The sequence below is a fragment of the Pteropus alecto genome, unplaced genomic scaffold (genome assembly GCF_000325575.1).
Source record: "Pteropus alecto unplaced genomic scaffold, ASM32557v1 scaffold113, whole genome shotgun sequence".
In the NCBI taxonomy this organism is placed as follows: domain Eukaryota; kingdom Metazoa; phylum Chordata; class Mammalia; order Chiroptera; family Pteropodidae; genus Pteropus; species Pteropus alecto.
The window spans coordinates 1,296,936-1,311,292 of NW_006433949.1; the positions used below are offsets into that span (position 1 = coordinate 1,296,936).

General features: G+C 59.3%; 1 protein-coding gene across 2 annotated transcripts in view; it reads right to left on the bottom strand.

Annotated features, from left to right (window-relative positions):
* The window catches only part of RBM19 (RNA binding motif protein 19), a 112,093-nt gene that overhangs the window by 15,487 nt on the left and 82,249 nt on the right, over window positions 1-14,357 (bottom strand). For both annotated transcript variants that reach the window (XM_006908581.3, XM_025044482.1), the window contains exons 22-23: window positions 14,170-14,275; window positions 1,746-1,866 (exon numbers count right to left, since the gene is read on the bottom strand). In XM_006908581.3, coding sequence (XP_006908643.1) covers window positions 1,746-1,866; window positions 14,170-14,275 — 227 coding nt within the window. The remainder of the gene's footprint in view (window positions 1-1,745; window positions 1,867-14,169; window positions 14,276-14,357) is intronic.

Here is a 14,357-nt window from a genome sequence, read left to right on the forward strand (position 1 = left end):
AACATTTGCCGACGGGTGCATTTGGGCCTGTCAATGGCTGTCGATAAGGACAGGCTCTCTTTCTGCATGGCAGGATTTGGAGACTTATTGAGTTGTGAGCCAGCGACTGTGTACTTAGCCCTGATTTTTCTGGTTTCTCGTTCGCGTTTGCTCCTATGTTCCCCAGCCTTAGACTGACAGCTCAGCCTGTGCCCAACACCGTGCTGGGCCTGGGAGCCCAGAGACGCGCTGATCAGTGGCAGATGAACACAAAGCAGTCCGCACTCTGAGGCACGTACGGGTCCAGGGAAGATAAGAACCACGGAGAAACAGATTACGACATGGCAAGGAAGTACGGGAAGAGAGGTAAGGGAAGAGGATGGAGCCATTACTGATCCCCGAGAAGGCGGGGGAAAGGAAGGCTTCTTGGAGGTGTCACTTGAGCTGGGTGTTAAAGATTGGAGAGCACTCGCCAGGTTAAAAAGAAAAACTGGGAGGCAAGGCATGCTGAGTAGAGGGAGCAGCACGTGCAAAGGCACAGGGTCCTGCCTGCCGTCTGGGGAGCAGTGAACTCTGTGGGAGGCGTCGCGGGAGGGATGAGGCCGGGAAGGCCGCCGGGCTGGGAGGAGGGGTATTCTGAAGGGTCTGGCAGGCTGAGCTACAGTCAGACGGCTTCCAGCCTGTCTCTGCTGTTCTAAGCACACCTGACGCAGTCTTGCGTCGCTAAGACACCGCTTACAAGGCCTGCTTCCTGTCCTGTGCAAGACCGGCCAGACCCAACTGGAAAACTCGCAGCTCCGTAAGGGCGACCTCCCCTCAACGTGCCTCTGAGTTGTTGCCTGATTTGGGAAGCCGAGTGTCACTGGCTGGGACGGGAAACCATCGCATCCAGGTTCTAGGCACCACCTCTAAACAGACGAGCGGGGGAAGGGCAGGCAGGACTGGCCCCAGGTGACATCGTTGGTCCCCAGCTGCCCGATGGGGATAGGGACACATGAGCGGAGCAGTAACAAGCGCAGATCTTGAAACACCGAGGGGTACGCTGCATGTGGGACCTTCGAGGCCCTTCACGAAGGGCCACAGCCCTCTCTGACTTCATCCACCTCCCCTACCCCTTCTCAATGGGCCACGCCCCCACCAAGCCTTGGGGTCCCTCTGCTCAGGCAGCGCTTTCATGAGCACAAATGTCACCTCTGCAGGGAGGCCTCTCTGGACTACGTGCTCAAACAATGTGCCCAGCCTCTTCCACCCAGGCCCACGGCCCCCCACAGCTCACTGCTGCACCCCAGGCCCGAGGATGGAGCAGGTGCTAAGTACCCTCTGGGGATGAACTAATCGGCAAGACCACGTGACACCACCAAGGTGTGCAGAAGGTGGAGTGAGGTCCTGTGACCATCAGGGCCCTGGCAGGAAGTGGACGGTCCTTAAATCAGGTAGCTGAGGATAGTAAAGGGGGGACAGAGTGTAGGCAAAGTGGTGCCAGTGGCCCCCTAGGCTGGCCAGCGGAAGCCGGACAGAGAGCACTGGGTGGAGAGGGCCGTCGGACACGAGCCAACTGGTGGCAGCGTCTGTCAGCCAGCTTGCAGCAACTCGGCAGGAAGGCAGGCGGCGGGGAATGAACCCCAGGACCCACTCTCCACCTTCCCCCTACTTCCTGCCAGGCCTCCCAATGACCCGGCCCCGCCAGAAGCCGAAAGGGCGCAGAGCTCACCGAGGCCGTCCACACAGCCTGGCCTCCCTGCTCGGGGCGGCCCCGCCGGTCTTACCGTGGAAGTGCTCGGCTGTCTTTCGCCGCAGGGCCTGCAGGCTCACCTCAGAGTCGGCCCACTCCAGGACCAGCCTCCGGCCGTACAAGTGGGTGCTGTGACACAGGGCATTGAAGGCTCTCTGTGGGAGCAGGGACAAGAGACAAGACACAGTGCATTAGCCAAGACCTACCCTCAGACCCTCCGTCCTGCCCTCCTGAGGCCTGCTGGGACCACACACTCCAAGGCCGGCTTCTGGCCCTTGTGACACCTGTTCCCCAGCAAGGGAGTGTGAGCTGTTGGGCACTTCTTTTTTCAATTAGTGGGTTACGTTCCCAGGGAGGGAGCTGCGAGTGACGATGCAGTTGACATATCCGCCAACAGAGCCGCTGTCTGGGCCTGTCGCTGGGGCCAGGCGGCGTTTTCTTCCCCACGTCATACCCCGTCTGGGCAGAGCGACCCCACTGGCCGGCTCGCCTCCTGCCTGGCTGTCGGGCAGTGCTGCGCGAGGAAGCCGAGGCCTGTCTGGCCACTCGATGACAATCAGGCAGGCGCCTCATTTCCACGTGGTGGCTCTGTCCTTCGCTGGCCCTGGCGATTCCATGCCATCTCTGCTGCCCTAGGCTGAGCCGCCCTTAGCCTCCTCACTGGCCCCTGCCTCGCCGGCTGCAGGCTTCTGCCCCAGTGGCCCGGGGCCCGCCCCCCGCTCTGTACTCGGCTCCGTCTTGCTCTTCCCGACCTCCATGCCCCGCCCGCTTCCCCCATTTCGGTTTTTGTTTGGCAACAGCTTTATTGAGATATAACCCGCATGCCACGTGAGTCAGCCCTTCGCAGGTGCCGTTCCATGGTCTTTAGCGTAGTTCACAGACCGGCACAACCATTGCCACGGTCAATTTGCAAACTCTCGTCATCACCCCTAAAAGAAACCCGTCAGCAGTCACTGCCCACTGCCCCCAACGCCCAGAGTGCACTTGTCTCCTTTGCTTCTCCGGATTCGCCTGTCCTGTGCGTTTCACGGCAGTGGTCACACGGCGCCAGTGAGATCCATTAAACACTACTAGGCTCGAGCTCAATGGCACTGGGCAGGGGCTCTTCCTGAAACACTCCCATGATCCAGAGGCCATGGCACGTTGTGGCCGAGAGCCTGGACTCTGCACTTCCCGGCTTTGAGACCTCGGGCAAGTTCAACGACTGTCCCCAGGCTCAGTCTCGTCGTCTATAAAATGGGTTGTTAATGTCAGGGTTCTGGGGAAGTGCCTAGAATAGTGTGGGTACACAGCTGGCACTCGATCGATGCCAGTGCTCGTTGTTACTGCGGACACATCACATTGGCAGTTTTTCCCTCTCAGTAGCGAGGCCTCAGGCGAGTGCTGGGCTTGAAGGAGGCGAGCTCCAGGCGCCCATCAGCACTGGACAGCAGCAGTGGCTAAAGGGCTTCTTTTCTCTGCCTCTAAGTTGCAGACTGCATCATGGGCTTTGTCCGCTCACTTCTTTGACGCTTCGAGGAGGCAGCTTATAACCAGGAGGGTTCTGGACTGGGACCGACCCAACGTGGGCCGTCAACTACAGCAGGATGGTCAGGGGTTGGACTGTGTTCCCCAAGACGTGAGCTTATTTGCAAATGGGGTCTTTGCGGATACAGTTAAATTAAGACGAGGACACACTGGAGCAGGGTGGGCCCCTAACCCAGTGAGACTGGTGTCCTCATAAGAGATGGCCACAGGAAAGCCACGTGAATGAGGGAGGCAGCCTGGAGTGACATGTCTATAAGCCACGGAATGCCGGCCGGGACCAGAAGCTGGGAGAGAGGCACGGTTCTCCCTCGGAAGGAACCGATACTGGTGACATCTTTGTTTTGGACTTCCCGCCTCCGCAGCTGTGAGATAATGCGCTTCTGTTGTTTTAAGCCCCTCAGTCTGTGGTACTTGGTTACAGCAACCTAGGAAAATAACACAGTGGCCTTGGGTGGGCCGGCTGCCCTACGCTGAGCCTCGGTTTCCTCGTCCACAAAATGGGGCTAATTGTGGGACTTATATACAGGCCCTGATGGTGGCACGTAGTAGCTATCCAGTAACGACCGGATGTGAAAAGCACGGGTGGGAGGTGGGTGGGACACGCATCTTTTTAAAACCAGACATGTAGCCAGATTAAACGAATGCTTTGTTTTCTGTGCTTTTCCAAAGGGCCAGGTGCAGGAAACTTTTTCTTTCCTCCCTCTTTTTTTTTTAACTTTCATTTAAAAAAACTCTTTCTGACTGCCAGCAGAGCTTCTGCATTTTTTTTCCATGCGGATATAAAAATGCATCTGGACTCCGAGCCGAAATGGCCCATTCAAATCTTTAAAACACACGCGTTCTCAGCTGGCGAGGCAGAGAAACAGCCTGATCGGGGGAGCTGGGGTTTTAAGATGGGGGAGAGAAACTGGTCGGGAGTCTGGTGTGGTGGGTATTCCATCCCGGCGCCCGGGTCCCCGAGGAGCTGTGGTCCCGGGGGGACACGGTCGGGTGGGGGCGGCCAAGAGGCTGCATCTGGTGGCAGCTACGCCAGAACTCAGAGGAAGAATGAAATAACAGAGCCTGGGAGACAGGCCCACCGAGACACCCCACATGCAGCCTCTCTGACTGCAGCCATCGGCTCTCTGCCTCCTTGGTCACACAGAGCCTACAGACGTTTCCATTCACTCCAGGAACGGCTGAGAATTCCCTCGACCTCCCTCCGATATCGTCCCTTCAAATAAAAAAAAAAGGTTTTTTCAATCTAAGAGGTGAGGTGGCTCAGCAGTTAAGACTGGAAGCTCTGAACCTGAGTCACTTTGGTTCAAATCTTTGCTCCGCCATTACGAGCTGTGTGATTCTGGGCAAGCTGCTTAACCTCTCCGAGCCTTGGTTTCGTAAAACACAGGCAGCGGCAAAGAACAGATGGGAGAATTCAATAAATTAACTAACACCCGCAACACCGCCTGGCACATCCCAAGTCTCACCGAGTGCTGGCTGTGGTTACTGCGACGTATGCCCTTGAGTTCCCATTATCACCTCGAAGAGCAGGAACTGTTGTAGGTTATTTGAAGTTTGAGCACAACGTGTGGTTCTCCAGAAATAGCAGAATCACCTCGCCTAGTTCCAGTCCCCTCGGGCTAACGTGAAATCAGGCTGTGTTCCGGGGCGCCCACTGCCTTGGTGGTGGGAACGTGGTGGCCTCAAACTGTCTTCGGCAACGCGGACAGTGATTCCGGGCTGAAATGGCCTTGGGTAATTTGGAGTAATTGCATTTCGTTAAGAGCCTAATGAGAGTTTGTTATACTTGAGGCACCCACAGCGGTGGGGTGGGGTGGGGGTGGGGTGTGAGAAGGCACAGCCCAGGGCCTCCAGGGACTTTGGGCCTGTGCAGGTGGAGACACGGTGCTGCAGTGCACGGAAGGTTCCAGGCACAAGGGGTCCATCAGCAGCTCCCTCCCCGCTCTCCGTGCTACACGGACTCCCCTGAGAGCCACGCCACCTTCTCCCCAGAGAGAGTGTTCTCAACCTCGGCTCCAGGCTCGGCGCACCAACCCAAACAGCCCCGGAACCCCGTTTGTCTCCAGATGCCCAGCACCCGGGCAGAGCTGGGCGCCCCGGCAGGGCGAGTGGACACTCAGACGTTCCTGGCCCCTTGCGTCTCTCCAAATCCTGTGTCTGCGCCTTGTTTTCCTCCCTTGCATTCCAGGGCCTTCTTCTTATGGGTTATAAATGTCCTGGCTTCTACATAACCTCAACCTATTCGTGACACAGACATTCTCCTCCCATTTTACCGAAGGCAGGTGCTGGCCAACGTCTGCAGGCAGGCCGACTTTGTTCCTACTTTCTTTTTCAGCTTCTGTACATTCTGTCCCCGGGCCTCCGTATTTCCGCCCTGGCCTTGGAAGGGCTCCCTTCATCACGGCCGACTTGCTGGTCAGGCCCTGCTCTCCTCGCCCCAGCTGCAGCCAGGTGCCCTCCCTGTGCCCTGCACACCTGCTTGTGTGCCAGTCTCCTGGCTCATCCGCGAACCTCGAAGGGAAGGCCTCTATCCTTGCTATTCTCAGAGCAGTGCTCAGGACAGTGTGCTCAGTAAATGTTTGTAGCGTAAACTTGTGTCTCCTTGACTGTGGGTCTCGAAGACATGTCTCCAGACGGGCAGGGACGTTTTGGTTGGTCCTGGCTGCAGACGGAGGGCTGGTTTGGATATCTTGCCACGGTTCATTCAGACGCTGCATTCGCACTAGGAAGACGGCAAGGAAACGAGCATGTCTCACCTTCGACTGTCTGTACGCACGGGACACCCCGACACTCTCGGGTCTGAGACACGGAGAGGAGGAGACCCTGCTCCCAACACATGTGACTCTGGGACCTTGTGGGATGGAAACAGGCACCTCTGCCACCAGGACACGATGAACCACCACATGTCTCAGGTGCGTCGCCGCAGAAGTCTCTGAGGGGGCTTGGCAAAGAGAATGCCACACAAGAGGCAACCCCCCAGATCCTTGGGGACACTTCCGGTTCTCATCCGATGGGCCAGGGCTGGTTATTTCTGCTTCTCTTCCCATCCCGTTCTTTGTGCTTTGGGAGCTGACCCCACGGGCTCCTTGGCCCGCTGGTTTCTATTCAGGGTCAGCAAGGCGGACTGGAGGGCGGGAGGAGCGGGTGGGGGCGTTTCTTCGCCCGCTCCCTCCCTCCCTCCAGGACTGCAGCTCCTGCCCGTGTTCCCCCCTTGGCAGCTCCAGCTCTCACCTTTCTCTCGAGCATTTCTTTCACCTAAGGTGGCAACAGCTCCCGCTGGCACAGGTCCCCGGGGGCTTTGCCATCTCTGGCAAGTCCCCGAGTCCCACTTACTCCTCCATAAATCTCTCTTCATTTGAACCATCTGGGGGTGGGTTCTGTTTCCTGACCCAGATGGCTGCCCGAAGTCTCTGCCTTGACCCAGGGCAGATGGACTTCCCACTTTGGACAGCAGGCCTGGCGCCCTGGCCCTGTTCAGGCCGACCAGGATTGCTTTGAGCAGCCAGCTGGGGTCCAGGGCCACCCCCCAGCATCTGGTTCTCTTGCTCGGCTGTCCGGGAATCACACCTCCTTCATCTCCTGTGACCTGAGCCACCAACTACGGGCACTGCAGCACTAGCTTCAGCCGCCTCTTCTACCTTCCCGGGGAAGGAAGTCTGCGAGGGAGGAGGGTGAACGGCAGTGCCAGCTACACTGTGACCAGGCTTGGCAGCCATCTTTCCAGAACAGGGCAGGCGCTGGAGGGCTGCCAGCACGGTGCTGGGCCTGACCTTTCTGCAGGTCTCCCTGGAGACAGGCCTCCTCCTCCCGGCGACAAGGGCCCGCTCCACGCCCTTGGCAGGACTCTTGCCCCCAGGGGCCATGGCTGCGGGCAGAGCCGAGGATGGGCCTCCCGTCTCCCGAAGTCCAAGGCTCTCTCTTGGCCCTTTCTTCTGTGTCTTGCAGAGTGGGAGGGCTGCTTTTCTCGGCAGACGTCAAATCTCCCTGAGCGTGGTCACCGCCAATCTGTCCCAAGCCATCTGTGCCCCCACTGCCTGGAGAAAGCGTGACCTAAGCTCGCCAAGAATGAGCACGTGTGCCCAGGACCACAGGGGCCGAGCGAAGGGAATGGGAGCAGCAGGCCCGGCTGGAACTGCTGGGAGGAGGGTCTGCCACTGCAGGATGTTTTCGTGTCTCCCTGTGGGTGACATCCTGTCCCCACACTCCCGGAGTCCTGTAGGCCAGTTCTTGGCGAACCCTGCAGCTGCTTCTGGCCTCCACAGGGGAGGGGCTGGGCAGGACGTGGTCCCTACCATAAGTGGGGCTCTTTGCACAATATGGGGTGACTCTCATCATGGGCCCCCACTCAACATCCTGCTCCATTCCAAGCTGTGATCCTGTGGAGCTGAGGATATTTGTAAAAGAAACGCCCAGGCCCTATTTCCAGGCTGTCATGTCTAAAATCTTTCAGAAGCACAGATGTCTCTGCCATTCAGTCATTCGTAAATGCTGTCATTTACTCAGCCCAATCCAACGCAACTCAACATCTCCGGAGGACTCATTAGGGAACATGAAGGGACACATCATCTCTGACCTCTGAGAGAGATAAAAGAGCTGTTGGGACAGGAAAAGAGGGCCAGCTCCAGGCAGCCAGGGTCAAAGCCATGTGGCAATGAGGAGGCGTGGCCTGGTAATGGCCTTGGGATCCATGGGGAGGCACGAAGCGACCACCTTACCTTTCCTTGGTGCTTGCACTGACCACCTGATAAATCAGCAAGGAGGACATTCGGACCCCGGCCCTCCTCAGTGCCCTGGAGCCCCGTCTCCCCACGCCCTGATCTAACAGGGGCTGGGCAGGCCACAGCGCACTCAGACAGCAGACAGGTGGGTACATCGTGGCACTGTGACACCAGGTCATGAGGGATGTGGACCTGCTCATCTGAAGAAGGTGGCTTGTCCCGATCCCGGGTTCCCAGCCTATAAATATGTTGGCTGAGCCCAAGTCCCTGCCTTGAAAATCCAAGGCTCAGGATTCAAACACGTTTTCTTTTACCCCTTGGGTCCTGATGACAGGAATTAGGCAAAACCCACAGTTGAAACGTGGGTGTGAGTACACACGCCTAACACACACGCCTGAACAGAAAAGTGCGGACAAACCTCAAGTCCCGAATTTGCTCCCAGTTAGCATTTCAGGAGACCAAGACCCACCGAGACCCAGCTTCGAACCACAGCATCTCCGGCCCACAGGGCCCGGGGCACTCGGCTGCTTCTGCCGGTGCCATGGCCCGTGTGCCGCCCTTTACACACTCCATGCGTGTGAGCTTCACGAGTGTGACAAGGGACAGCGCTATTACTTCTTGTTGTGCGGACGAGTAACCTGAGGTTTGGGGACACGACGTCCCTCGTCCATGGTCGCACAGCTGGAAAGAGGGAGCTTTGACGCCACAGGCCACGCGGCTGACCACTGTGCAGCAATGCCTATCCAGGACGCGGACCGCCCGGAGATGACCCGGACCGCGGATTCCTCGTTTCCGCGGGCCGATGTCCCCTCTGACCCGGCCGCACCTCCACAGGGCCCCCACTCCCTCCTCGCTCTCAGCGACGCAGACGTGAGTGCTGCACGTGCACACGGATGACCTGACGGCCACCGCCGTTTCCCGTGCGTTTGACACGGCTGAGTGTGGCCTCGAGCCGCTCTGTCTGGTTCGCTTGTCACCACAGGTCTGGCTTTGGTTGAATGGGCCAGGCAAAGGCTGTGGGTGAGAGAGGCCTGAAGGGAGCCCCTCTGAAATGCCCAGCGTCACCCCCAGCGGGGTGGGCCGGGGGCCGTGCGCCCACATCTCTCTCTGTGCCTTTCCCCGGGGGCCGTGAGAAAGGTGACACTAACTGGCGTGGCCACATCACCAGAGCTGCGCCCGCTTACCGCCAGGAGAGCAGCTCTGACTGCCAGCGCCAGCCGCCATCCCGTCTCCCCGCTGCCGGCTCCCCCCAAGTGTTTATTTAAGCCGACACATTGCTCTGCTAATTGGATAACGTTCCATGTGAAAATAGACCTTTTAAAACAACAGCAGCCCAGGCAAATAAAAACAGCTGTAACTGCAAAAGTACAAAGGGGCGGCGGGCTCGGGGTGGAGGGGGAGCATTAAAGGCGCACACGTGGGAAAAAGCTAACGTTCTGGTGTCCGGGCTTTGCTTTCTCCCCCTCCGTGTCGCCCTTCCCCTCCTCCACCATGACCAGCCGCGTCTGGGTGGAGAGAGAGGAGCCTGTGGCTTCTAAAAGGAATCCCTGTGGCTATTGGTGGCCTCTCGGTCAGCGGGGATGGCCACACAGGCTGGGGAACCCCAGGTCACCCGCCCGGTAGAGTGCTGCTGCCTTTGAGGCAAAAGCTGCGCCGTGGGGTGGGAGGGTTGGAAGGGGGCAGTGTGTGCCCGTGGGGGCTGCTGAAGGAATGTCCACTCTTTCTGAGGGCTGGGAGGAGCTGCCATCATCCTGGGCTTGTTCCCAAGAGATGTTTTAGGGAACGACCTTCTGGTCGTCTTCTAAAATGCTGTTAGCTTGGCGAGTGCTTTTCTTTGGTGAGGCGTCGGGGCTGGGTGAGAGGTGATAGGTGTGGGGGAACTGGAGGGGGCTGGCCCCCATTTTAAGTGGATAGATGGATGAAAGGAAAGAGGAAGTCCTGAGTCAGACAGACACAGGTGGTTTCCCACCTCCGCTCAGCACTGGCTGTATGACCCTGGGCAAGGACTTAATCCCTTTGAACCTCAGTCTTCCCATGTGTCATATGGCTTCCTACCCCCTATTCTCCTAGTGTCCCCAAGGGTTAGAAATGACCTACACAAATGCCCAGCACTGTCCCTGGCAAAGATGGCCTTTCAGAAGTTGGTATTTTTTATCAACACCAAGACGCTGCCCTTCCAGAAATATCATCAGGGCCCAGAGGACCACGTGGCACCTGAGACACTATGGACAGCCACACACCTGGGAATCGCACTGCATTCTGGGTGCGTGTGAGTCCCTGACTTCCTGTCTGCCTTCGTCAACCCTCGTCCATCCTCCACTTCTCTCCAGCACGTGGGCGAAGGATCGTCACACCTGGAGGTCGAGATAGTATCGCCACTTTCGGAGGGAATGACATCTATTGCCCGGGACATCGGGGGCTGATGAAATGTCCGAGGCTGGGAGAAAATGCTAGCTCGTGGAGGCTGTGACGAGGGCGGACGGCCAGGACCCACCCCCAGTTTAGCATCCCCGCTGCAGAGGCAGGTGTGGGCAGCAGCGGCACAGAGGGAACTCAGCAACTGCCTGCAGAACCGGGGAGGGAGCTACGCACATCTCCTGCCCGACCCCCAGGGCGGCTGCAGGCTGGGCAGCGGCCATGTGCCTGCGGTGTGCGTATCATGCACGAAGCCAGCGCAGAGGGGCGCAGGAGCCTCTGGCTACTGTCATCAGTTGCCTGGTTACTCCGAGCTCCACCAACGACACCCTCTAGGAGCCTCTTCCCAGTCGTGAGGTGTGTGCTTGACAGCAGGGGCTTGCGAGATAGCGGGCTTCCTGCAGATGCGCGGGGTGGGACGTGGGGGTCACGGAGGAAGGCCGGGGACTCAGAATCCCCGAGGGTAGGGCGCACGCAGATGGCACCTGCCTGAGGCCAAGCGGAGACGGTGCTGCTGGGGGACTGGGGGACTGACCGGGGCTGAGTTCTCTCCTCTGCCAGCCGGTGAAGCCAGGAGCGAGCACTGCACTGGGAGCCAACATACCCGGCTCAAGCCCTGGCACGGCCCTGCCCGGAAATCACGGGCTCCTCCCCCGCTCTCCAGACTCAGGGCCTCCGACCAGCCTGTGCTCCCTCCCTGCCTCTCTCCTCGCATGCCTGCCCCCTCCCTCCATCTCTTCTTCCCCTTCCTCCTCCCCCCAGGCAGGGGACAGCCTGGGGGTCCCCCGGGAGGGCACCAAGACTGGCAATGGCAGAACAGCTCTCATGAGGGGGGCGAGCAGGTCGGGGTGCCGCTGAGCCCCGGGGAGGTGTCTAAGGGGTCCTTCCCCAGAGCGCTCACAAAGGAGGAGAGTCGCTCAGGGAAGCTTGTTTGCCCTGCGAGCCGAGGATCACAAAGGCGCCTCTGCCAGCCCCGGGGGTCCCACGCACTCCTTCTGCGGAGGTAAAAAAAGACCCGCAGGGTTTTACGCAGTGTCTTCTGGCGGCATCGCTCACCCTCTTGTAACTCACGCCCACCCTCGAGCTAACTAGATATTTACAATATTCACAGCGCCATTCGGCAGGATGCGGAGCGCACGGCTCTGTGGGTCAGTGGAGAGCGCTGAATGTTCCACTCGGAAGACAATAAGTTCTTCAGACAGACGGGGAGAAGGGGAGGGAGAAGCCATGCAGCTTCCCCGGGAGGCGAAAAGAGCAAAGGGAGCTTTGCAGGAGAGAGGTGCTCTCGGCGGGCTCAGGCCGTGCCGCGGCGGGCACACAGGGCCCTCGGCCTGCCCCACGCGGTGACAGGGAAGAGCCGCTGGGACGGCAGGGGACAGAAGCAGCTCTGGAGCCAGGTCGCTGCCTGTCAGAGGCGGCAAGAGCCAGTCTCGGAGGGGCTGTGGCCTGAGTTCTCGTCCTTAGTGCCCTTTCTCCTCCTGGAGCCGAGGCATGGGCAGAGGAGGGTGCAGCAGGCAGAGCCACCAGGAGCTGAGCTGGGAGGAACGCCCACCGCCTGGCACACAGGCCAGTCAGGCATCCGTGCTGCCCTGTCTCCCTGGGCTCCCACTGCTGTTCTAATGACGACTACGTCCTGGTAGTGGGGTGTGTGGGACTTCGGGGCTGGGAGCCTGTGATGGGCTGGACCCTCCAGGCCCCACGAGTCCTGTTAACACCCTCACCACATCACCCTCGACTCTGGAGAGAGGCGCGGTGTGGAAAGACGGTTTCCAGCTCAAGAGTCACTGAGGCCTTTGTTCCCCGCTCCTTCCCCGAATCCCTTCTTTTCAGACTATCGCCATTGTCACCGCTGTCACCACCATCCTCCTCATCACAGCTGACAGGCGGTGCTCACGGGGGCCAGGCTGTTCCATGACTGGCACTGCACCCAAACCTCGCCACCACTCGGTGAGAAAAATCCTATCACCATTTTATCACGGGGGAAACCGAGGCACATGGAAAGTAAGTCACTCGCCCCAGATCACAGAGCACGATAAGTGGCGGTACTAGGACTCAAACTCGGGCAGCCTGGCTTCGCAGTCTGCGCTCGACCAGCTGGCGCCACACTGGCCCTTAATGAGACACGTTCCTTAGGGGCAGGAAGTGGATCCCCCCGCCCTGCACCCCTCTCTCTCTCAGTCACAGCCTCAGGCGGGAACCCTGATGCAAAACGTGACGAAGGCTCTACACCCTCCCGGCCCAATGCCCTGGGAAGCCCAGCGCTCGGGGGCACACGGTGCAGGACACGCTGTCCCGGGCTGCCTTTCTGTGTGTGGATGGGCCGGCTGGCTCCGAAGGGACCTGGGCTGGTGGAAACGAGGAGGAAACAGCTCACTCGTGTGCCAGAACCGGTGCCAGAGTTTCCCATGCACCATCTGGCCTCACCCTGTGGGGGAGGACCCGTTATCATTCCCATTTGACAGACGAGGACACTGAGGCACGGGGCAGGGCCAGGAAAGCTGAGCTGCCAGCTGCTGTGGACGGCTGTCCCCCCGATTTCCGTCTGAGTCAACGTGGGGACCCCGAAGGCGCCTGCTATACCGGTGAGCATCAAGGCCGGGGGCCTGTTGCACGTAGGGGGTGTGCCTGGCTGTCAGCACGGTAGCGAGGGAAAGGCTGCTGGCCGAGAAGAAAGAGGAACAGATGTCTGGACAGACGTGGCCACGTGTCAACAAAACAGGCACTCGAGCTCAAGATGCTGAGACAAAGGTGGCTGGCAAGGCTCCCCGAGGTCCCGGGGGTTGCCCCTCTCTGCCTGTGCATGTTCCCAGGGCTCACAAAGGCCGCAGCTGTGTCCCAGAGATGTCACCTCCAGCTCCGCCCACTGGGCCTCTGGCAACACCGGCTTGCGGAAGGCCAAAAGGTGCAATCCCAACAAACACTCTGCTTTTCTGAAGGGCACGTCCTCAGATGTGGAGGGGGCCCAGCCATTGGTGGGACCTGCCTGTCGCTTTACTGTGCCCTCGAGGGAAGATGAGGCCCAGAGAGGAAAGAGGCTGCCTGAGGACACAGGCTCACGGAGGGAGCCCATGACAGCATCACTACCACCTTCCCGGGGATTCTGACCTGGGAGAATCACCTGAGGGTGGCGACCACGGACAAAGCCAGAACCCCCGTCCCGCAGCCTCTGCCCCCATGTCTGCTGCTGGGCCGGGCGAGGACCCAGTCGGGACCCAGTCGGGACCCAGTCGGTGAAAGAGAGGCCCCTGGTTCAGAGAGGCTGCCCTCGCCTGCCACAAGCACAAAAAAGCAGCCCCAGCCACCAGCAGGTAGGATGAAGTGAAAGATGTGTCCCCGTGGGTTCCGACTCGGATACCTCGGAGTCTCCTTTTGAAGCTCTGTCTCCCGAACCCCCTCTGTACACCCTCTCTCATGCGGCCCACTCTGGGGGTGGCAGGGGGCGGGTCCATGACAGACAGAGCTGTTTCCTGTCTGACCTGGGAGGCCTGAGAAACTCATCTACTAGCCTGCTTTGTGTCCCAGGTCCCTGTGTATGTGACATGGGGGAAGGAGGAGGTCACAGAATTGTCCCTTCCTGCAAACTCAACACCCAGGGTGTTTTCTTTCAAGGATGTTGTACATATCTGAGGATCAGGGAGACGAGAGAGAGAGAGAGAGAGAGAGAAAGAGAGAGAGAGAGAGAGAGAGAGACCGACACCGACCGCACAGATGGTGACACACCCACATTTGTAAGGAGCTCTGCTGCTTCTCCTACAGAGGACCCAAGAAGGAGGTCGCCGGGCAGGGGCCTGCGCTCACCTTCGCGTCCTGCTTGCTGAGGAAGTCCACGAAGCCGAAGCCCCTGTGTGTGCCTGTCCCGGCCATCTTCTTTGGCAAGCGGACGGTCTTCAGCTCCCCGAAGGTGCTAAGAACAAAAAGCAAACACAAGGGTGTTTCGGGATCGAGGCCCACAGAGGGGCCGGGGGTGGGGCGGGGGGGACAGGACT